Source organism: Aythya ferina (assembly GCF_964211825.1).
Source record: "Aythya ferina genome assembly, chromosome: Z".
Lineage (NCBI taxonomy): Eukaryota > Metazoa > Chordata > Aves > Anseriformes > Anatidae > Aythya > Aythya ferina.
Genome location: NC_140299.1, coordinates 13,973,463 through 13,998,178, shown reverse-complemented (window position 1 = coordinate 13,998,178; position 24,716 = coordinate 13,973,463). Strand labels below are relative to the sequence as shown.

Genomic DNA, 24,716 nt, shown 5'->3' with positions numbered 1-24,716 from the left:
ATCAGTTTTGAATCTTGAACTCACCAGTAGCAAAATCATTTTGCATTAAATACTCCCCTGTCTAAAGTACTTAAAAATGTCTATCAAATGTATTTCAACTGCGGTTGTAATACTGAAAAAATATGTATTTTTTTTTTCTTTTTTTTTTTTTCTTTTTTCTCCCTCTATCTGTTTTTTTAATTGGGTATTGTTGCAAAGGGCAATATCATAGTTTTGGACAGAAATATTTTGCACTGCTTTGAGAAAATGATTGTTAGGCATTTACAGCCTTGAAAAAAAAAAAAAAAAAAATAGAAGTTCTGTTACAAGGACAAGAAAAATGATTTTTTATCGGAGTCTTTTTCACACAAGTTGGAAAACATCTGTACTGCACTGAGAGAAAAAAAAAAATAATAAAACTATAGCTGTTTGAATAAAGATGAGTGGGAAGTACAAAGGTCAGGTCTGGATGTGACCCAGAAACTGAATTGCACTGACCCAATATTTTGGTTCAGCTGGCCACAGGTTTGGGGGTGGTGGGAGGGTGGTATTTTGGTTTTAGCCATTTTGCAGAAAATAAGCTTCTGGCTTGGACTCGCTCTTCGAACACCACCGCCGCACCCGCGTTTACACAGACGGGCACACAGACACACGAGGGGACCCGTTTTGTGTAGCAGAGTCGAGCCCACCGCCGCCTGGCGAGCACGAAATATCTGCGCTCCGTGAGCCGTGCCCATTCCCACTGGGCGCACCCCGTCTACCGCGGGTGGGCTGCGGGCCCCGGCCGGGACAGGGGGCTGTCCCTGGCCCCCCACTCCCCCCTCCTGCAGCAGCGGCGGCGGCGGCGGCTCGCATGGGGTTAAGATAGTGAGCACCGACACGTTGAGGGGGAGTAGCCAAGACCAGGCAGCAAAAACATCATAACACATTCCTGGGTAGTCCTCAGCTGCCAGCATCTGATTAAAACCATATCTCTCGCTGTGAGTGGCTAACTAATCTGAAGGCGAGAGTACCACAGAATATTTAACCGGGCCCTCGCTCCCCGCCAGGCTACCAGCTGCAGTCGTCGGATCATGCTTGGGGCGGCACGGATCTAGCTCGTAAGTAGCTTTGCAAGCGGGGCTCGGCTCTCGCAAAGCCTCCGGGAGGGGGGAGGGGGGCTGTCATCAACGGGAAAGGGGAGAAGGCGCTTATTTTATGTATGCACTCACTCATTTATCCATTTTCTTTTCCTCCTTCCCTTCCCGAGGTGGGTGCCGGTGGCGGGGCTGCCCCCCCTCCCCCCCCCTCTTCCCCGGGGTGCTGCGGGGCTCACGGAGTGGGGATCCCGCAGGGGAGCTGCCACCGCAGCGGGGGGTTGCCCCCATCTCTCCGCAGCCCCTGGGGGGCAAGGCCAAGCTCCTCTGCCGCCAGACGGGGCCGAGAAAGCGCCACGGGGTCGGGGGAGCCCCCCGGCTCCCGGCCCCCCGGCTCCCGGCCCCCCGGCTCCCGGCCCCGGGGGCAGCAACGATGCTCCCAGACTGGCAGCCCCCGTCCTGGCTGTGCCGCGGGGTGGAAGCCGCCTGCATCCTGCTCCGGCAGGGCCAGCTCCCTGAGGAAGCCTGAGCTGGAAGCAAAATAATTATGCGTTTTTATTCCTGTGTGTGGTGGGGGGTGGGAGTTATAGACGGGGAAATTTTGTGAAACTCGGTGCTCGTATACGTTGAGTTGCTGAGATGGGAGAATCCTCTGGTACCGGAGAGAAAGGAAGGGTTAGGATGCAGTGAAGCAGGGGCGGGTTTTCTGTTTTGTTTTTATATAGAGCATCCTTGCTGAGCACCACTCTGTTGGTGAATCTCAGGGTGATGCTCCTGTGTGTGGTAAATAAGTGTAATTAGAGATGCCTAGGATTAACTGAAATGAGTCTGTTCTCCTCAGGAAAACTAACTTCTTAGCTGGTGAGGCTTTAAGTCTCTAGCAATTGTTGTGTGATGTCACTTAACTTTGGCTGTTGTTTCAAGGTAGTGCCTGTGATCTGAGCAATAATATACGTGCAGGTGGTATCAATACAGCTGGACTTCTTTGTAGCAGATCTTCTACTCCTCAGATAAGTTGAGGCTGGCTACTTGAGCAGTCTCTAAGGAGGCATGTAAATCCACTGGTAAGGTAGGATTAAGTTGACTTTTTTGGGGGGCTGGGAGGGTGGAGAATGCAGAGTGAGTGGAAAGAAATCACTTTCATATTAATGGATCTAGTTTGCCTTAAAAGGTTACACTTTTTTTTCCCCCTCAGAAGACTTTTGTAGCTTTCATAAACAAGGCTGTCCAAAATTGAGCAGATCTGAGAGCTTATAGACTTAAAGGTTTTTCTCATTGTATGCTAAGGAATTGGCATAGATATGCTTAGATATCGACACTGCTGTGTCAATAAGCACAACAGAAGTTCAAATTAAATTAATTATGAAAGCTGTGTGTTCTATCTGGTTGTGAAGACTTACTAGGTGCTAATAAATCGAAAATGTGACCAGGTGTCTAACAGGTCACTATCAGGAAGTTAGGAGCTGTTATGAAAACCTACTAATGCTGCATCAGGTGATTATTGTTCCTTGTGGGGGATACAGCAGGTAGCTAAACAGAGGGGCAAGTCCAGATTAAATCTTCTCAGCTGAGAAGGGGGTTGTATGAGACTCAAGATTGTCTGTTTAAAGAATCACTGCAATCACATCCAACTCAAATGGCCCTTGAGGCATAGTCCAGCTTCCAATTTGCCCTGAATGGGCTGAGGATGTGGTCAAGTCTAAAGCAGAAGCTTCTATTAATAGACAGTCACTAGAATTTCCTTTTGGAGGAGAACTGAGTGGTAGAAATGGTAAGGAAGATGTGAGTGCTAAATGAATGTCAGGTGACCCATCAAAGCAGAGGCTTAACTAGCATACCTCATTCATGACTTATGATACAGGAAGACTCTGGGTACAGCATGCTGAAAGCGAGGTGCTTTGAGTCTTAGATGAGATGGTTCTTCTATGGGGAATCTGATAATATTCTGAGCTTATTACTGTAGACAGAAGGCTAGGACTATAACAAGCTCTACTGTACTAGTCCTGTAACTTATGATACTCCTTCTCATCTACTGTGCTCTTACTTCTAACTAAGCTGTTAGCTGAGCACCAGCAGTTGTGCACAGTGCTATCATTTGGAAGGATGAGCCAAATGCCAGAAAGCTGGCATCAGTTACCTTTTGTGAAGGTAGAGATGGTTATCCATTCCAATACGTGCCTTCTGCTATGTTTCTAAGTATCTCTGTACATTTGCAGTATGTATAGATCCCACTTTTTCAGTGAGATATGCATTACTTGCCAAAGCACCTGAATAATCCAATTGCTGGACACAGTTGCCCAGTAGATGTTATGGATATACATTTTACTTACCACTTTTACTTCATGAACAGATGCAGGACAAGCACTCTGAACAGGTGAATGCTCTCCTGAGAAAACTGTACTTTTCTCCTTGTGAACTTTACACCGCTAGTACACTTGTGTGACCTGCTGGGTTAACCAAGTACTTGAGGCTGCTTGTGGACTTGCTTCAGCAAAGCTAGCAATATGCAAACACTTTCGAGATGAGAATTTGCAAGGACAGTGAAGGAATGAATTCCACATCCAGAGAAAGCCAGCTGACTCTGGAAATGGTACTGATAGAACAAATCTGGTTTGCTGTATAGATTCTGTCAGAAGTGATGAAGAGATTACAAGGTAGCTTCATGCTATCTGTAAGGATTTTAGAGGAAAAATTTAGCTCTGCATGTAGACTAAGGGATTAGTAGTGGAACTAAAACTCTTCCCCCACTGTGAGGCTGGGGGGAGAAATGCTAAAAGGTCTTAAGCTTCTGTTGTGGAGCACAACCAGGCACAAGCCAGTACTCCCCTGCCTCAGAGTGGATTCTACAGAAATGCAATTTGGAGTTGTGTTAGAAGGATCACATAGAATAAGGTATCAAAGAAGTGTGACTTCCAAAATAAGCTGACTTTAGGAACACAGTTCTGAGGTTGTATATGGGTTCAAGGGTCTCAGGGTTATAAACAAGCTGGATAAAACATGGTGGCAGGCTGAGTCAGTAAACAAGAGGTACCAGTTAGAACAGGATTAACATGTTTATACAAGCTGAAAGGCTGAATACTGAACAAAGCATCATCTCCTGTCTAACTCCTGATTTCTTGGGTTGATGAGGGCATAGACAATTCCATTTTCCTCTTTACTGAAAAGATGTGCCTTGCATATGCTATGAAGTGCCTTGGCTGAAATGCCCTGTAGATCTTCACTCCCAACTGTATCAGTGTGTTTTTTCTTAAAAGCTTCTAATAAAGCTTCATAGCTGGTGCACGTCACCTTAAATCTCAAAGCTCAGACCTTTTGAGGCCAGTTAAGGGCAGACTGTTGGCCTCAGAGCTGAATTTCCTGCTGTTTTGTCAGTTCATGTTGCATTCTTAAGCAATAAGATGAGAAGTAAAATACCTTAGGAGGTTTATATCTTAAACAGAACTGCTAGGTTAGAGGGCCACAATAACAGATGTTTTACCTGACATTGAGGAGGCTTTGTGAAAAATGTCCACTAGGATCTTGCTCATAGCAAAGTATACTGAACACTTAATGCTGATACATTGCATAACTGAAAGTCTCCTCCTCTGAGGGGTCTGTAGTACACTGTGGCTAAAATGCTTAGTGATGAGATTACCTTCTAAGGGTGGGCAGGAGAAGTAGCGAACACAAAGGAAGTAGTGTTAGTACTGTAGCCTGTATGCAACCTTGGAGACTAACTTTTGTGCTTCCATTAAACAGGGTAACTTGTGCTTTAAAGGAGGGCACAAAGGTCACCTAGTTTTCTAGTAGTTTCAATAGCAGATCTACCTGCAAACAGTTGCCAGCCTGGCTGATAGAATAGATAGAGTTATAGTATACTTGATACTACAAAATTGAGGACTGAAACTGCTGTAGACGAACTTGTCTTCATAAATTTCAAGCAGAATCATCAGTCTTTCAATGAGAGATCAAGAACATAACTTACATCTGTTATAGGAGACAGCAAGGAGCAACTTTTGCAACCAATGACTGCTACAACGAACTATGTAACCAAAGGCTGGCTGTAGCTGGTGGCTAGGTGCAAGGTTCTTCAAATACTGCCAAAATTAATGTTTAAGGACAGGTTTCTGACTGCTTAAGGTTAATTGGCTGGATGAGCACCTTCTGTATAAGCAGACCACAACACTTCACCCTGTTGTAATGACTATATGATTTTAAATTGAGTGAACTCAAGAGCAATAGAACAAAATCCCATTTTTCATGCAGATAGATTTGTGAACAAGAAGAACACAGTTACAACTGAACACTTACAGTTCCATATAGGTTATGCAGAACATATGCAATCTCTCTCAGTACAGCTTGCACACACCCAAACTGCAAAGCTGGATAACTCTGCCAACACTGGACAGTTAACAGCATGCAGCTGAAATAACCTATGATAACAGCTTCAATATGTGTCAAGTTCCTGCTCTGAGGAAAGGGGTGAAAAGCGCAGTTATTGGCAAAAGTCCTTTGCTGTACTTAGTAGAAGGAAGATCAGGAACAGTCCTTCTAGGCAGGAGAGAACTGTACAGTTGGAAGTGAAGTATCTGAGCTGTTCTGTGGTACAAAATCCAGTTTGCATCTGAATAAACACTAGCTGCATCAATTTTGCAACCTGGAAGCAGAGCAGTTTTTAATGTATGCAGGGAGCCTCGGCAAATAGTCTTGACAGAAGGCACTGCCAGCATGTGGCCCGAGATTCCTTATCCTATAAGTAGCAGGTGATGCTTTTCTGAGCAATGGCTGGAGTGGACAGCTGAAGCCCCTTAAGACAGTGGCTCCTCAGTCAGAGGCTTCAGCACTGGAAACTGAAGTGAGTGGTATGTAGGAGTGGTCCCTTAACAAGTCAGAAAGTATCCTGTCTTTCTGGAAAATGGATATGAAGAAATTTATTGTGGAAATGTTCTTGTAAGGACTACAGAAGCAGGCTAGTGACCTTCTATAAGAATATAATCTAAGCCTGTGTTATCACCTAAATAACTGTCAAAAATAGAGCATACTGTAGTATTTTCCAATTTATTTCTAAAAGAAGAGCTTAGAGTTCAGATGCCGGTATTGCTTGTGCTAAGACTGGTTTCTTAATCTACAAAGTGAAGTAAGAGGTTGGGATTCTAAATGCTGAACACAGAGGCTGGAAAAGCTGATACCAAAATTCATTGTAAGATGCTGCATTATTCCCAAAACAGGTCATTAGTTCAGACACACCAGCTAAGTGTCTGGATGCTAACTTTGGACACTAAAGTTTCTGTCCAAAGAATTAACTTTAGTCTATCAAACTGACAAGGCAGTCCTAGTTCCCTCCAATTTGAGGTGAAGTAATCAATTAAACACCAATAGCTTATTAAGATACTTCTAAGGAGGAAAACAAAAGGGGAAGGGTGATGCTTGTGAACTTATATCATAATGCTATAAATAATGCTTGCTAATATATATCATATCAAGTTGTTAACCAGATACAGCCTGTTTAAACTGGTCATAATTTCTCTGAAGACTTCTGTTTTAATATAGCTGCAACTGTATTGTTTTCCATAGAAGAAAAATCTGAAGTAGAGCTACAGTGGAAGCTTGGCTGAGTTGTAACTAATCATCTCATCAGTGATTATGTGCTTAAAGCCATAGTACTATGGAAAAACGGAACAGTCCAATTGCATTACTTGAACTGAGTAACCTGTTCAGTTCTAGCTGTTAATTTAGTGATGCTCACTTCACTGTAATTCCAGCAATGAATTATGCAGAAAACACTTTTGGGAACTTTAGTTTAAATTTCTAAAAAACAAACAGCTCAGACTGATGCACTGATATAATGAGAACAGACTGTTCTGTTCAGCTGATGAAATACCAGTTGGCAAATAGGCTGAAATGGTAAGATGTCTGGATAGTGGCTCACAGGCATGGTCCTGCACCAGCAGTGGTATGTGCTAACATTTGAAGCTGACATGACTAACTAGAGTATTAAGATCTCTATCTACTATTTCTATTTCCAGTCGGTACTGAGGGAGAAGGCAGCAGCATGAAGAGGATATTCCATGAGAGATCCATCATTGCACTTCTGTCACAAGGAGCAGATGAATATCACCCTTCCCTGTTTCACTTTACTAATTATGTATTATCAAGACAGTTACACCTTGTGCATTGTTCTGCGATATGCAAATACAGTTGTAGCTTTTTCCAAAAGAGTATTTCTGTTGGCAGAGGAAGTATTTGGCATGGTGTTGTCTTAATACACCTGCAAAGTATTGATACATCCTCTTCTAGGTGAGAAGACAGAACATTAAACAGAGCTTAATGCAAGTTGTATGAAAGAAGTAGGATCAAATCCCCAGAGTAAAGTTTTGTTAATCTAGAAATTGTTTAGGCCAACAGATCAAGTATGGTTTAACTGAGGCCCTGACACCAAAGGAACAATGTCTTAACTACAAATCAGGCTTCTAACAACCTACAGGCTAAACAGCATAGCTGAACATTTTTTGTGTGTGTGTTTTTGAATTTGGTAAGCCAAGACCAACGGTTTTAGCCTTGCTATCAAGGAATTGCACGAGAAACTGAGTGGTGGGGTCATCACTAATCTAGACCTTACTTGTCTATCTTTGCATTCTTAGTTTAGCAGCTAATTCTCTTCCTTGAGAGGTAGGATTCATCAAAGACAGAATTCTCTGAAGGTGTGATAAATTGTGTACTGTGAATTCTTACCAGATGAGGTGAGCTGTGCCAGACCGCGGATGGGAGATAGTTGGTTCTGTAAACTGGCCAGAAAGCTCTCAGTGATCTTCTCAATTGAACTGTTAACACTGAGAGGCTGAACCTTTGCAAATCCTCCTGTCTTCCTATTGAAAAGATCATACTTGTGTGTATTCCTGCCAAGTTTCTTCCACCTCAGGGTTTTGTCTTTTAAGGCTCTAGGCAACAAAGTGGTCTGGCTTCCATAGGTTGAAGGCAGATGGCTAATAATGCATGGTTAACTGGCACATAAAGAGACCCCCGTATGGGCAGTTGTTATATCTCTTCAGTGAATCCTTCTTGTGCATATTGAGGTGCCTGAAGATTTGAGGATAGCCGATGTCACTCTGGTCTTCAAGAAGGGCAAGAAGGAGGATCCAGAAAACTACAGGCCAGTCAGTTTCACCTCAATCCCTGGAAAGGTGTTGGAACAGCTTGTTCTGGATGCCATCTCTAGGCAATTGGAAGAGAAGAAGGTTATGAGGAGTAGTCAGCATGAATTCACCAAGGGGAAGTCATGCTCAACCAAGCTTGTTGCCTTCTATGATGGCATCACCATCTGGGTAGATGAGGGGAGAGCACTGGATGTCATCTACCTTGACTTTAACAAGGCTTTCAATACTGTCTCCCATGACATCCTGATAGCAAAGCTGAGAAAGTGTGGGATAGGGGAGTGGACAGTAAGGTGAGTTGAGAACTGGCTGACTGGCGGAGCTCAGAGGGTGGTGATCGGTGACACAGAGTCTGGCTGGAGGCCTGTGACTAGCGGTGTTCCCCAGGGGTCGGTGCTGGGTCTGGTCTTGTTCAACATCTTCATCAACGATGTTGATGAGGGAACAGTGTTTGCCCTCAGCAAGTACGCCGATGACACAAAGCTGGGAGGAGTGGCTGACAAGCCAGAAGGCTGTGCTGCCATTCAGCGAGACCTGGACAGGCTGGAGAGATGGGCAGGAAGAAACCACATGAGGTTTAATAAGAGCAAGTGTAGAGTCCTGCACCTGGGAAGGAACAACCATGTGCATCAGTACCGGCTGGGGGATGACGTGCTGGAGAGGAGCTCTGAGGAGAAGGACCTGGGGATCCTGGTGGACAACAAGTTGACCATGAGTCAGCAGTGTGCCCTGTTGGCCAAGAGGGCCAATGGGATCCTGGCGTGCATCAAAAGGAGTGTGGCCCCAGCAGGTCAAGGGAGCTGATCCTCCCCCTCTACTCTGCCCTGGTCAGGCCTCACCTGGAGTACTGTGTCCAGTTCTGGGCTCCCTGCTACGAAAAAGACAGGGATCTCCTGGAAAGAGTCCAGCAGAGGGCCACAAAGTTGATACGGGGCCTGGAGCATCTTCCCTATGAGGAAAGGCTGAGAGACCTGGGTCTGTTCAGCCCTCAGAAGAGAAGACTGAGGGGAGATCTCATCAATGTATATAAATACCTGAGGTGTGGGAGGCAGAGGGACTTGTCCAGTTCCACGCAAACCACTGAAAAGAGGTTGGCCAAAGAGTAATGGCCACAAGATAGAGCACAGGTAGTTGTGCGCCAACATGTGAAAGAATTTCTTCACGGTGAGGGTGATGGAGCACTGGGACAAGCTGCCCAGGGAGGTTGTGGAGTCTACTTCTCTGGAGATATTTAAGGCCTGTCTGGACACCTATCTGGGCAGCCTGCTCTAAGGAACCTGCTTTGGCAGGCGGGTTGGACCTGATGATCTTTTGAGGTCCCTTCCAACCCCTATAATTCTGTGATATTTGCTTCTTTCTAGGATATTTACTTATTTCCTCTTAATTTTGGGTTCTTCAGAGTCTGATACTTGGTTGCATAACACATTTCCCTAAACTGGGGAAGCAGGATCATTTACAGGCAAGACTCAGTGCCTCAAGTTTGTGGTTTCTTCTTTCTGGCACAGGGTTGGGCAGAACATCTGAAAGCTGTGATTCAGCTGCTAGAGAGCATGTCTTAGGTCTGTTCTTTTCCATACTTTTCTTTCTGTTCTCTAAACAGTAACCTTCTAGATGGGATGGGTGGCTGACTAATGATTCTTAATGATTCTAATGATTTCTATAGAAGGAAAGATATTAAGGTTTCTTTCTACAGGACTTGATAAATCTAGGGAATGGCACACTACACTGAAGTGTAAAGGCTATCTCCACCTGAAACTCTACTATCAGAACTAGATGCTGGACTAGATTTAAAGTGAGAACCAATTGGCTTTATTTCACTTGCTTAATGAGTGCTTTCTTCTTCCCCCAGTGGGCAAAACCTTCTAGCACTGCTGCGAGTGTCCTGCCAACCTGTGTGATGTAATAGTTTTTTCTCTTGCTCCTTTGTCGGAATGGACACTGTCCTTCCTGGCTAAACAGAAATTGAGGCCTTCAAGGTGAAATTCTTTCTCTTAAGAACAAAGATCTCTTGGTCTTTCCCAGGTTAAGAATCAGTTAAGCACTGGCATGCAATTAACAATAATTGCAAACTGGATGAGTCAATTTGTAGATATTGACTTAATGAATTGAGGGAAGAAGAGAGGCAGAAATGGGAACAAAACACTTAAAGGAACTTCTAAGTAACAGGTAAAACATCAGGCATAACTAAGGCAAGTGGGGAATATGCCGTTGAAAATTATAGGCATTGTATATCTCATGGTGTTATAAGCCTACAGCATTTGTCTGGTTACATAGTACATCTCAAATAGTGTGCTGAAAAAAAGGGGTGACTTGGTCTGTTGCTACCAGTTTGGAAACAGAGGGAATGGCTAGTAGAGAATGTAGACCAGCTATTTAATTCTTACCATCATTTGGCTTCACTTATCAATGTTAAATTCAGCAGACCACTTGAACAGAACCCACTTCAATACCTTAGACAAAACTCACAGGGCAATTTCTGTAGTGGATGTGAATGTCCAAATCTTTCTGGCTGGGTATAGGTGATCTTCAGATCTCCATAAGCACAAGTCCTTTTATTTAGTAAGCGTGACTCTGTGTTTCAGCTATTTAGGAACAAAACATGGTGGCTGCAGTTGGTGGTGATGTTTAGTTTTTTGTTTGTTTTAATATGTTCTCTGAGGGTAGAAGGGTATTGTGGCATGGAGTTGGACAAGTATGAAACAATGGACTAGTATGACTTAATTTGCAGAGATCTTTTTTGAAGGGGGAAGATTACTTGACTTTAGGCAAGAGTTTCGGTGTTTGGGAGCTTTTTGTCTTCTTCTGAAGCAGTCTTGCAGTCTAATGAATTTAGTTGCTTTTACCTGTTGAGTGCTATAACTTCAGACTTTGAGTACTTACAGGAATAAGATCTGATGGTTTCTATTGAGTATTCTGATGTTATTTTCATGAGAGTTTAGAACAGGTCCTAGTAAATGTTTCTTGCATTCTCTCCTATGCTACTACGGATGATGATTGTAGTGAAGAAGAATACAACAAATATCTGAGGTGCTATAAATAGCTTTAAAAGATGAAAAGCTAAAGGATGACAGATTAAAACAGGATGATGCAAGTACAGCCTGTGGATGTAGGTCAGTATGATATACTGATTAGGTATTACTGAGGTAAGGGGTCATCACCTAGTTGCTGTAACTTCATTCTTTCTGTAGCCTGAGATGAAGAGACAGTGAGTCAGATTTCCCATATGACCATTTCCAAGATTTACAGCCTATACAGTGCTTCAGTATTCAGCAGAATAAAACTGGACTAACAGGTATAATGGGGATATTTTTTTTCTTCAGGGTAAAAATATTATGCCTGCCTTCTGATTGTTCCTTGGATTCTAAAGAACTACATCAAGTACAACTGACCATCATCTCATCATGTCTACTGAAGCTGAAACTACTACTACTATCAACAGCCAGCCTGAGCAGCAGGCTCCACCAAAAGCACAGCCTTCAAAGAAAGAAAAAAAGAAAGGTAAGAAATAATTACCTCTTGAATGCTTCAGGTCAGTCTCCTTAATCTTTTGCCTAAGACTAAGACTACTTTTGCTGCATAGTTGAAATAACTTAAAGGTTTCAAGCTGACTGGGAGGGTGAGTAAATAAACTAGTATCTTCTAACCAGAAGGTAGGCTTTTAGCTTGAAAGCTTTTTCTAGCTCTAGGTTCTGGAGCTTGCTGTTCTACTTGTCAAGATCAACAAATGAGATGCTTTAAAAAATCACTGAATGCCTGAGGAGTTGTCCAGAGGTGTCTCCTGAGGAGGTGACCAGACTTACAACCATCTAGGTAGCTGTTGCTCTGAATACGACCTCACTTTATTCTCCTCCCTCTAATGTGGGAGTGACACACTGGATTCAGATTCTACTCCAGAAAAGCTAGGAAACATCGTTCATGAGAATAATTGTATTAGACAATAGCTCTTTAGATTGGTCATTTGAGATATAATTGCCTCATACAGAAATACATACTGAAGTACACATTGAACATGTTGAGTATATGGAAGAAAATGAAGCTGTTCTGAGAAGTAATGGTAATAGTGAAAATGGCAAATACAGCTAAAATATAAAATGATTATAGGGATGTAGGTATTAGGACTTCTTGTAGAGGTGATGGTACTGACAGCAAGTTCTAGCACAGGCACTAGTAGATTATTAGAGACCAAGAAGAGATCTAACTAGACCAGAACTTCAGGCTCACACCTGAAAGCTTGTTGATCATCCATTATGGCCATAGGAAGTACTACTCTTGGCTTAGTTGATGCCCACAGATTTCAATGTGTTATGACTGTTCTGAAGTTCCTAGACATTAAGTATTGGTCCCCACTCTTTGAATACAAGTCAAAATCTCTAAGATTACTGTGACTGTAAAGGAATAGCTATCTTGTGGAGCACACGTTTCTAGAAGGGCTTAGGTTGTTAGTCTGTTATAGTCAACTGACAATTTTTACAAGAAAATACACCATATTAGTACATACTTAAAAAGCTTCCAAAGCCACAACATAACATTTCTCTTCTAAAACCTTTATCTGTCTCCAGGGCCTGAAAAGACAGATGAATCTCTCTTGGCTAGATTCAAAGGTGATGGTGTAAGATACAAAGCTAAACTGATTGGCATTGATGATGTCCCTGAGGCAAGAGGAGACAAAATGAGTCAGGATTCAATGATGAAGCTGAAGGTAAAAGCCTGAGTTGGTATGCAAGGAAAATGTTCTGTTCGGATGGAAATGTTCATATTGGATGGCAGATGCTTTTAAAGCTGTAACCCATTGCTCAGTTAGTAGTTTCAAATGCAGTTGATCATGGTTTCTCTACTGTCTTAGGAATATTCTGTTGGGTCTTTTGTTATCATCCATACTATATTCCAAAGAATGAACTGGATTACAAATAGTGAGCTTTGGTATTGGATGGGTGGAATTTTGTGATATTTAGCATAATAATTCAAAGCCCAAGCTGACATTCTGTAGCAATCGTGACAACAAGATATATAGACAAAACAAGGGATAAATGAAACACTGCAGCAATGAAGATAGCTACTTCTGGAAAGCAGAACCCTCACAGTAGTTTCAGTCAGGCCCGGAAAGCTGAATTGACCTGGTAAGGATGCTGCTGTTGCCATAGTTCTGTAAACCATGGAAGGAATCTCTAAAGCTCCTACGTGCTTACAGAGGAAACAGTCTAATTTTGAGATATTGCATCTAACCTAGCCAGGCATCTGTTGTAAGATAAATGTTGCTCAAACCATAGCACTGCTTAGGAATAACTAGATTAGCACTAGTACAATACCGGCTATGGGCTCATTGTCTCTTCTTAGGAGACAAGCTAAAACTCATTCAACCCAGTGGACGTCTCATCAATGCTTTGATATTCCATTTGTTCAGGGAATGGCAGTGGCAGCTCGCTCCCAGGGTCAACACAAGCAGAGGATCTGGGTGAACATCTCCCTCTCTGGTATCAAGATAATAGATGAAAAAACTGGGGTAAGAAATGAGTCATTCTCTTAATGTGATTCTTACTACAAGTGAGTAGTTTAGAAAGTCTGAACTAGATCCTGCAATTTAAACCAATGGGGTTTGTTTTTTGTGTGTGTTTTTGTTTTTGTTTTTTTCTAATTCTAGGTCATAGAGCATGAGCATCCAGTAAACAAAATCTCCTTCATTGCTCGGGATGTAACAGATAATCGTGCCTTTGGCTATATTTGTGGAGGAGAAGGCCAACACCAGTTTTTTGCCATAAAAACAGCACAACAGGTATTGATCAGAGGCCCTTTTCCGTATGCTATGAGTGATGCTACGGTGTAAACACTTAACAGTAGGCCCTATCAGATGTTCTGATAGTCCTATTTGGTGTAGGGAAATATCAGCACAGATGTCTCCTGAAGAAGGGTGGTAGGAGCCAGTGGCTCTTGTTTTGTTCAGTATCTTGTAGTCCAGAACAAACTATAGAAGCTTTCTCCATGTTCATTGTTGGAGTTGGTAGAAACACAGGAAAATTCCCCCCCTTCATCCCCCGCTATGAGGCTACTATGGAGCTTGAACACTCCTTGCACTTTCAAGCAAATATGATTAGGACTTGCCATGTACTCATGAAGTCTTGAGCTACATGCTTTTTAGCAGGACAAAAAAAGTACACTTAGCATAGGTACTGTCATTTTTCCATGGGGATTTAACAGTTCTGGACTGATTTTTTTTTATTTTTTTTTTTTTACCCCATTACCCTTGCTCTCTACATAAGAGAGCTTAAGCAGAGACTAGGCAATCCTCTAAAGTCTTGATGTTTCCTGATATCTCAACATTACTCTTGTACCATTACTGTTGCTGTTCTGTGGACTTCTACAGAAGCAAAATGCAAAGTGGCATGTAGCCTAAATTTATGTTCTCTTTCAGGCTGAGCCCCTAGTTGTTGACCTTAAGGACTTATTCCAACTAATATATAATATGAAGAAGAGGGAAGAAGACAAGAAAAAGGCAAGTACAGTTACAGAAGCTGCATTAGTTTTCTTGTTTCAATTTTTGCAAACACTTTTCAATGTTTGTTTTGTTTGAATAAAACTTGTTTCAGCTTTGGCTAGTCTTGCAGGCTTTTAAGAGACTTGCAAAAGGTCTATCTAGAGCCAGGATTATCTGAGGCTATTGGTTGGTAGCTGTGCCAGCAGTTTGATTACCAAAATTAGGAGATAAACTATCCAGAGCAAAAGTCTTTGGATATTCTACCTGATGTCTAGATACTAAAAGACTTCTTTTCTTCTTTAGAGTGAAGAAGCAAATAAGACTGAGGTAAGTCTCTCCAGTTCAGCCTCAGCTGATTCAGTTTTCTGCTGTGATACAGCTACCTCTGTCTGTCTTCATAGTGCTAGCATTATGGAGGAATTGTAAAATGCCCAGTTACAGTGGAAATGAGAGCAAAAGGGGTAGTAATCTCCCATAAATTTTCTGTGCTTGATTTATTCTTCCAAGGCTGCAAGTTCCATGCTTATGGCAGGTATTGATATTTGTCACTGACACTGTTGTTCATCTATTCCAGAATGGTAGTGAAGCACTGTCTACTGATCAAGCTAACAAACAGAAACTGGTAGGTTAAATTTTAGAGCTAATGTCGTTAAAAAAAGTATCTTCACCTTGTGTGGTAGATACAGCATGTATAGATGTTTAGCAGATCTACATAATGCTTGGGTTTTGCTTTTGCAAGAACTCTAACAGACACCAATTCTTTCAATATTTCTGGCTCCCAGGGAGTTGACCAGATGGACTTGTTTGGGGATATGTCAACACCTCCTGATGTGAGCAGTCCCACAGTAAGTAGAATGTAGTTTAACTGTTTCAGTTCCGGCTTTGATAGCAAACTTTGTCCTAGTAGTAAGATCTGCTTTTACTTTTAGTTCTAGTTTCACTGAGACATCTGTCTAGTTATCAGCAATGTACTAGCATCCTAGAGCTGTAATAGGAGCTATTTACTGACTAGAGTAGCTAATGTCATTTGTTGTGGACTTTCCTTTTCTGGAGATATTCAAGACCCATCTGGATGCCTATCTGTGCAATTTGCTCTGGTGAACCTGCTTTGGCAGATCAGGTTGGACCCGATGATCCCTTGAGGTCCCTTCCAATCCCTACATTTCTGCGGTTCTATATCCAGCAGAATTCATTTGAGACTGACAGTACTATATTGTATACAGCTACTTAACTATCTGTATATATTTCTGCTGTATGGGCTATTGTAGAAACTCAGCTAATGACCTTTGAAGTTGAAGCTCATTTTATGTACAAGAAAATCCTTAATAATGTGTTCTGAATGGACACCTACCTATTCCAGACATGTGTCCCTGGCTCACAGTGGGGCCTAACTGCAGAAAACCATGCATTTTCACCTTGTCACAACTCATTGTGACCCCCACCCCTCAAATTGCACTAGTTTATTCTGGCAGTATACGCCATCAATCAGCCATGCAACAATTGCTGTTGGAATGGATGTCAATCTAGCAAGTGACTCGGTCTGACCCTTCTGTCTGCTTGGCAGGCAGATAGTATGTTAACCTCTTCCACCTGCTTTTTAATCTTACTCTAAAGAGACTGCAACTAGAAATCACATGAAGACAATGTGATTTCACAACTTCTTAAAAGAAGAAGAAAAAAAAAAGACGTTTCAATAAGGGTTCTTGGCTCCAGTGAAATCCTAGGTGAACTTAATTACTGTAACTTCCCTTAAACTAAGGGAGCTTAAATAGGTACTTTTAACAGTGAGTTTCTGAAATGGCAAGCTGTGGTTAAATCACAGCTACTTAGTGTTTGACTTAATGCCTTAGAGTCACTTCAAAGTGATGTTAAATACATATTAGTATGATGTATTGGATACCAGCATCTTTCCTTCTGCAGATATTTTCCTTGAGCTTGTGTACTTTGCAGCAAGTCATATATAAAACTAACTTTTTTTTCTTTCTGAACAAATAGGAAGCTAAAGAGATTCTGTTAGTGGACCTAAACTCTGAAATTGAGACCAAACAGACTTTTACAAAAGAGGATCTCTTCTCGAATGGCATCACAACTTCTCTTCCCCAACCAAAGCCACAGCCACCACTCTTGCCAGAAAGTTCTTTCTCTACCAGTCTCAGCTTCTTTCCCACACCTAATCCAGACCCTTTCAGTGATGATCCTTTTGCACAGACAGACCAATCTGCACAAACTTCATTTGATTCTCTAAAATCTGCTGATCAGAAGAAGGAAAATCTGAGCACCTTGACACTGGTGGGTAATGGTGCTTCAAATGGTGATATTGACTACTTTGGTAAACAGTTTGACCAGATATCTAATAGAACTGGCAAACGAGAAGCACTAACAAGCCAGTGGCCATTTGAGAGTAAGCTACCTGCAGCAAGAACTCCAAATGGAGTACCAGACAGAGAACAGAATGGCTTTCTTAAAGTCCCATCAAACTTATTTGTGGAAGGTCCTTCCAAAGGAGTAACCCTGCAGAATGGAGTAAAGCTGGATTCTGAAAGCAATATCCAGCTCATGTCACACGAGTCTATAACAATTAGCCCACCACCACAAAGTACCAAGCCAGGAAGAGGAAGGAGGTCTGTCAAGGTGAACAATGTTTGAGTAATTAATGGTGATATGCATGCTTTTACTTAAAGAAGCTGGGTGAAGGAAGCTTTTCTTTCTTCATACTGTGTAACTGACTAAACAGCTTCACAGCATATGTCTTTCACATGCCATGCTTACTCTAACCTCTCTGCAGCCATGGTACATCCTAACACTCATGAATGCTTCATATAGCTATGATCACTAAATGTATGCTCTTTTCCTTAATGCTGCCATACTTCTGTAAAGGTCTGGTAAGTATACTGCTAAGTATGTTGACCCTTGATATAATGCAATAAGCCGTGATGATAGCTGTACAGGCATCAGCTTGTGGTTTCATAATGATGAGGTACCAACAGTAGTTTACAGAATCCTATGTGACTTCAAAGTACCTGCCTACTGAGGGCCATTTCAGTGTCTGACCATACACAGTGTGGTTCTGGGTCAGCTGCATTTCTCTTGTAATCAGATGATGGAAAAACTCAGTTGCTGACCTTGATACAACTTCAGGTGTCATTGCAGATTGGACAGGAGTGTTTGGGGGAGGGGAATCTCATTATGATAGCAAGTATTTAGTCAATTCTCCTGCCATTGACCTGCAACTACTATATATTATATATACCTAATGCCATGCATATCTGTAGGCATAAACAAACTAAAGTTTGAAACTCTTATGCTTGGTCTTCTTTAGGATACCAAGTACCTCTTAGAATACATCAAAGCTTCCTGCTCTGCTGTAGCTAAAAGCTTGTGCCTCCAGACAGAGTCTTGATCATAATTAGTCTCAATATATATTCTGCCATGCTATCTCACAACAGCTCTCTTTCCTTCTAGACCGCATCAAATGACTTGTTTAGCCCGGAATTTTTTGCACCAACTAAGGAGAGCCTTGGTTTAACCTCAGTGGCACAGACAGGACCTGTGCAAACTAATCCACTGGACCTCTTCAAAACAAGTCCTACCACAGCACCTCCATTAGCTGGTAGGTTAGTTCATGATAGGTATCTTAGACTGGTGCAAAAGCTTCACTTCATTGATACTCTAGCTCTGCTTTATTTAACATTCAGTGTTTAATCCATAGATAAGCTGTAGTGCTGTCTGCCCTAAACTATTATTCTTTGTGAATAGACACCTAAATTCTGCATCTTTAATTAGAACTGATAAACTTTTGACAGAAGCTTGCTGTTCTGGGTACACAAGGTGCAAATATGTGTCACAACTTGAGAGGCCAGGGTAACACTGCTGCAAGATCTTAGTAATTACACAGAAGTAACTACCAACCTCAGTACTGTTCTTCTAGTACTGAAATAGAGTGAGGAAAAAATACTAACCCCTTTATTACCAGCCTCTCCAAGTGACTTCTTAAGAAAGAATTAACAAATTTTTGCAAACAGCTGATGGAAAATTCCTTGCTGTACGCCCAGTGGAATTGATACACTCCTACTTGGTCTTCAGAACACTGAAGTGCTGTGTAATTATCTTCCCCTCGCAGGTGGCTTGCCCATAACTTCATCACCATGGAGCACACAGACATCTGCCTTCAACCAGGCTGCATCTGTCTTTCCTGGGTCTATGATGTCTACTCAACCTGCAGGATTTACTCAACCACTTGCCTTTGGCACTCAAGCAGTACCAAGCTGGAGCCAGCCTGCATCTTTTGGTCCAGCAGTCTCTCAGTCCCCCGGTGCCTGGGCACAGCCAGCACAAGTTACATCTGCTTCATGGGCACAGCCATCCAGTGCTGTAAATCCATTCCAGAGTAGTGTATTCCCACCTTCAACACTATCTGCTCAGCCCCAGTCTGTACTGCCACCTGTGTCAACAAGTAGCCCACCTCAGCCACCACCTAGAACTGTCCCTCAGAAGGAGATATCCAAGAAAGAGAGCGATGCTTTTATTGCTTTGGATCCACTTGGTGATAGAGAGATGAAGGATGTCAAGGAAATGTTCAAAGACTTCCAGCTGACAAAGCCACCTGCAGTACCAGCAAGAAGAGCAGAACAGCAAAGTCTTTCAGGTGCTTCTGGAGCTTTCAGCAATTGTTTAGTAGTAAAGTTGCCATGCCCCAAAACAGTACAGATCATGATAATATGGAAGCTATCAAGCTGTCTGCCAAAACGACTGGTAAAGTCTTTCTTCAGCTTGAATAGCTGCTCAGGGAGGAGGATGGCTGATCACAAGTAGCATCTGATAGTAATGATTACATTAACCATTTTGTTTGTTTGTTTTTAAGTTCTGAAACAGAACTGAAGGACTGTCTCCCCTGTTGTTAAATAATTAATGAATGCCAGTGACCAAACACTGACACCTAGTGCCTGAACTAGGTCTGTAGAGTGCTACATCTATACAAGTCTCATCCAGCTCAAGTATACTAAGGGACAAGCCAAAGCTAAAATTGAGGTCACACAAAGCTTCTTGATTACGTTTTTGTATATGCAACTGAATGAGATTGGTTTACTGAAAGAGATGAGTACTTGTTTGATTATAGCAGTTTGTGTCTTCTTCCTAGAATTACCAAAGCCTGTTCCCCGACAAAGTGCACTGCCAGCTGATAACCTGTTTGAAAGTCAACCTAAAGCAGACCTTTTCAATGCCTTACCTGTAAGTATTAAAACTTTCCACTATGTCCCTCCACCCTACCAACAGGGATCTCTGTGTTTGAGAACTGGCTTAGTTATAGCTTTTAGAGGCTATAGAACAAAACTTGCATACCTGAGGCTAATATTTAATTTAACAGAGGGCACTTGTTGCAAGGAGGCTAGCAAAGTGTAATTCCATTTGGCCTGGGTCTGTATCAAATGCTACAAACTATAAATCCTCCTGGAAACTTCTTCAGCTCTATATGGGGAACTTCTACAAGGTTCTGTAAATAGTGCAGCTGCAGAAGTCTTCCACTTCATGTATGCTTACCTCTCTGCAGGCTAGTATGGACTGAATGGGAGGTTCCTATAGCTGGTATCCCTTGGGGGAGGAAGTGGCCTACCCACATCACCCCATTTGGGACACAGAATTTGAAGCCCTTGGTGGAAAATCTAGGTCACATCCAGAATGCTGGCCTATGGCATCTAGCATTTGGCTAAAACAGATCTCAAAGTGACTATGTTGGCTCAACTACAAACGAGTTAATTAAGTACACATGGCTTTTCCAAAATGTACCTTGCTTCCAACTAGTGTAACTACTAACTGGCTTTAGACCCCTCTTTATTCTTCTTAAAGCAGTACTGTTCATATGTATTTAGCAGGTGGTCCACAGTATTGTCTTTCTGGAAAGCATTTGAAATGCAAATTAGCTGATGCAGTCAAGCAGAATAAACCTGGTAAAACTTGAAAAATCCACTGAGTCTATGACTTTTCTTTTCTTTTCATAGAAGGAATCTCAGAAACAACCTTCTGGTCCATTTGGTGATCCTTTTGGCAACCCCTTTGCATAAACTAGGTAAGTCTTCCACTAATTAGACAACCTACTTCATGCTCTGAAACTGATTCAGGAAACCTTTGGCAAAAAGCAGGCTGTAAACAACTACACTGGCTCAACTATATTGCTATTCTGAAGTACTGGAAGCTGTTCCTAAAGTACACTTCTGCTAGAGTACCTCTACTTAGACTTGTATATGTTGTCTGCCTAAGTCTAACCAATTTCATTTTCTGAGCAATAAAGATTTTGTTGTTCTATGGACTTAAATCTCAGCCACAAGAGATGTAGATTTCATTTTCTTGAGGAAAGTTAATGAGTAAGTATGTGCTGACTAAATTCTGTGGGATATCTCTTTAGCAGAATGGTAGCAGACAGTGCACCATGCAGTTCAATTTCCTAAACATTGAAGGCACATTTTCTGGGTGAATTAAAGTAATAACAAGAGAAGGGATGTCATGAGCTTTTGTCATTATAAATTAATTCAAGTTCTTTTACCATTAACTACAAAACACAAACTGTTAGAGGTATGGCAGGGGAATAAATACAGTAATTTGTCATCCCCTGAAATACAGTCCACTTGTCTACAGACAAGTTTTGCTATTTATTGCTTTTTCTTCTTAGTGGTGCTAAGCTAGTTTAAGCTGTGAAACTCTAACTTCTAGCCATCCTAACCTTAAGCCCTTTTCATTATACTAGGCACAACCAGGGAAGGACAAATGGAATAACTGGACCTCTTCTCAACACGACTCTTCTACTTGTTTCACTTTTCTGTCTGCCGTTCCATGATGTCTGTAATCTAAAACATGTCCAGGTGGATTGAAACAAACCCTCAACAGTATGCTTTGAAGATGGTAATTCAGGGCAAACCAAATGGAAAGTTGTACTCAGCCTGGAGACCCAAACTCAAATTGGTGGATGTTAGTTTTTCTTTAGTCTTGCAATAGTCCATAGAAGAGCTTAGTGATGCTAAGTCACGTGTCTTTTAAACATGGTCACCTTACTTCCTTTTTCTGCAGCACTTACTGTCCTGAAATAGAGGAACTGAATGTACCTAGGGAAGAAGTGCTGCCTTCACATAAGGGAATTGAGTTAGTAGCTAAACTCCACACTTTAAACTACTAGGTCATTTGCTTGTTACCACAACAGCAGCCAGTTGTAAAGTTAGTGGATACTACTCACTTCTAATTGGTGACTGGACATATGACTTGGTGTCTAAGCCACAGAGATGTAAATTGTATGGGTGGAGGAGAAATGGAATACTTGTCCACTTAACTAAAAATAGCATTCTGCTACAGAAATGTAATAAAGGGATGAACTGTGGGGTCTGCAACAGAATTGCTGGAGTCCTGAGTACTAGAGGTCTACAGTGTAGTGTCAGGTAAGATGAAACACTTGAAGAACACTGAGCTAGTCATTGACACTAACTGTTGTATCGGTGCTAACACGGCTTTTTCAGAGAGGGAAATCTACTAGCTCATTTATTTGATTTTTTTTTTTTTTTTTAATTAAGGTGTCTTGGCAGACAAGTGGAACAAGCAGATAGATTTCTTGCTTATATCTCAGTGAATGTCCCCAGTGTTGCTCAGTTCAAATTCATACATGGTGTAGCATGACATGTTCCCAGTATGTCAGAAAGCAAAAAGACAATCTTGGCTTCAATCCATGCCTAGATTCCTTGTGAACAGATGCACCAGCTCTGTGTTATTAATGTGACATAGTACTCCATCTCTTAAATGTGCCTTTTCTAAAGAACCTCTTTACTAACAGACCTTTAAATCAGTCAGTTATGACCAATTGTAACAGCTATGTTCTTGGCCAGTGGTGAATGCTGATATCTGAGGTTTTTCTGTTAATACTAAGCATAAACTTGAAATAGTATTGTTAAATCAAAAGTCTAAGCATTTGCTGAACTGGAAAGTTAAGAAAATCAACTTGGAGAGAGCCTTAGTATCCACTTCAGCCAGTCATGCAATTAGTCTTGTATATAAATCTCTCTTGCACTTTCTGTAATGCAAAAAAGCTATGAACTTAAGTATTTGTCTCAAACTGGAAATGTAGAAACTTATGGATGTTACACTGTTATGTAATTCTAGTATCTCAAGTGATGTTACATTAAAAAGAAGCAACTCTTAATAGCAAACTAATATCTGTGTGGTTGTTAATTCTGTCCTTAGAACTCAGTCTTGTGCCTCAGTTGATTCTAGGATTTCAGAGCCTGCTAAGAACTGTTTGTCTCCTGTTCAGTTCTTACACTGGCTGTCTGACAGCAGAGTCTTAGGTCTTTCTATAGCTTCAGGCCTGCTCAACACAGAAAACACAAAATTTTCAACTAAATTGTTTCTGCTAATAAAGATGCTTTTTTGCTTGATTCTCTAGGACCATGGAAGTTGCGTATGTGAATGAATTAAGCTTCTGAATGTAGTGTAATTTAATTTGTCTACTTCAACTACTTTGCAAGTGGCCTAAACTCCTGCAGGGAAAACTACATAGGAAGGGAGAAAAGATCTAGAAGATCTAGCTCACTGTACAATTAATGCAGATGGCTAACAGGAACAAATCTGTCAGAAAGCTACTGTCTTAGATTCACTTTTAGTACTGGAGGTAGATCTGTAACATTTAGCAAAAAAGTCAGGCAGGCTGAGATAGAATAGGTGCTTACTTGCTTCTGCCAATACCAGTTGATTGGGATTATTAAAGGCTTAAAAACAACTCCTTTGGAAGGGAGTTAGTATCCAGCTTGAAATATAGGTCATATGAATCTTCTTTTTTTCCTGCATAGCAACATATAATTTAGTATTCAAAGATACCATCTAATCTAAAACAAAAGTTCTCTGCTTCCTTGCTTAAAAGAAAGGATATATTTACCACAGTAGTTTGAACTAAGCATCTAAATGACTATTTGCTGTTCAAGTTAACTTTAACAGTTCTAGCTGGAGCATGACAATAGCTGTCGGGATAATCACTGAGTTAGAAGAACCTATTCCACTCTGGTCAAAGATGATTGCTGGTCTGCTAGTTAAGTTTGAATGGCCATTTACTTTGATTTAGTTTCTGTTTTAAAGAACCATGAACTTGGTGGTATATTTAACATCAACTGAAGCAGGTATGATGAAACAGAACAAGTGTCTGCTTTCATGTTCAACAAACTAATGTAACTGTACTCATCAAGCTAGATCAATGTTGCATAAAATTTCTTCCTAGAGAAGAAATTATCCCAAAGCAAGCATGGGTTTAAAAAAAAAAAAAAAAAAAAAAGCCAGTCATATTCAACCTTAAAAATAATAATAAAATAAAATGGGAACAGGGAGGAAAAGGTTTTTTGTTTTTTTTTTTTTATTATTCATGATATTGCAGAATATCCTTGTACTAGATTATTTAAAGTTTGAGTCCAAATGCTTAAGTAATGCTTAACTGCTAAAAAACAAAAAATAGGTTATGTATGAGTTACTTCTATTTTGTGACTGTGTCCACCACACAGTGCCTTAACACAGTGCCTTAAATCTGAATTATAAAAAACTGTTGAATAAGAATTACTTTCTAAAGAGTAGCTCATGTTTGAGGTTTGAGTGACAGAGTGAAAACTAGAAGCCTACTTCAAAACATCAAAAAAAAAAAAAAAAATTGTGTTGCTCTTTTATATTGGCATCTGGGGGGGGGGGAGAGGAGGAATGCTAGGACTTTTTTTTCCTCAAATGCAACAAAAGAGGATTCCAAACATGTTAGAAACTGAATTCACCCTTGTAAACAGCTCTGCTTTAGGAACTACTTGTTCCTTATGTAAGTCACTATGATTGCTGTTACTAAGCAGTTAATTTATTTTAATTGAATAGAAAGCATCTTCCCTATATTTAAAAAATACTAGTAAATGCTCTTTCATTGTGAAACTATGGAGATTGGGAAATAGTATAAAGTAGAGGAAAAAGCCAAACTTTCTGAAAAGTGGACTTTAGGGCACTTACCGTAAGTCAGTTTTGGCTAGCAACTGGCATTTTTCAGTAAGTGCTGCCTTTTTTTTTTTT

The 24,716-nt window shown here is 41.2% G+C and overlaps 1 protein-coding gene across 3 annotated transcripts; it reads left to right on the top strand.

The window, feature by feature from the left end:
- The first annotated feature begins 887 nt into the window (after positions 1 to 887).
- Positions 888 to 22,841, top strand: DAB2 (DAB adaptor protein 2). Of its 3 annotated transcripts, none has more exons than XM_084503784.1 (15): positions 888 to 1,079; positions 11,506 to 11,683; positions 12,745 to 12,884; positions 13,587 to 13,685; positions 13,824 to 13,955; positions 14,592 to 14,672; positions 14,958 to 14,981; positions 15,229 to 15,276; positions 15,437 to 15,499; positions 16,650 to 16,943; positions 18,117 to 18,264; positions 18,775 to 19,299; positions 19,792 to 19,883; positions 20,651 to 20,718; positions 21,394 to 22,841. In XM_084503784.1, the coding sequence occupies exons 2-14, from the start codon at positions 11,587 to 11,589 to the stop codon at positions 20,711 to 20,713; spliced, it is 1,806 nt and encodes a 601-aa protein (XP_084359910.1). In that variant the 5' UTR covers positions 888 to 1,079; positions 11,506 to 11,586; the 3' UTR covers positions 20,714 to 20,718; positions 21,394 to 22,841. The 3 variants fall into 3 exon arrangements, with proteins under 3 accessions (XP_084359910.1, XP_084359908.1, XP_084359909.1); XM_084503782.1 differs by having other exon boundaries at positions 16,650 to 17,285; XM_084503783.1 differs by lacking the exon at positions 14,958 to 14,981 and having other exon boundaries at positions 16,650 to 17,285.
- The last annotated feature ends 1,875 nt before the right edge of the window (positions 22,842 to 24,716 follow it).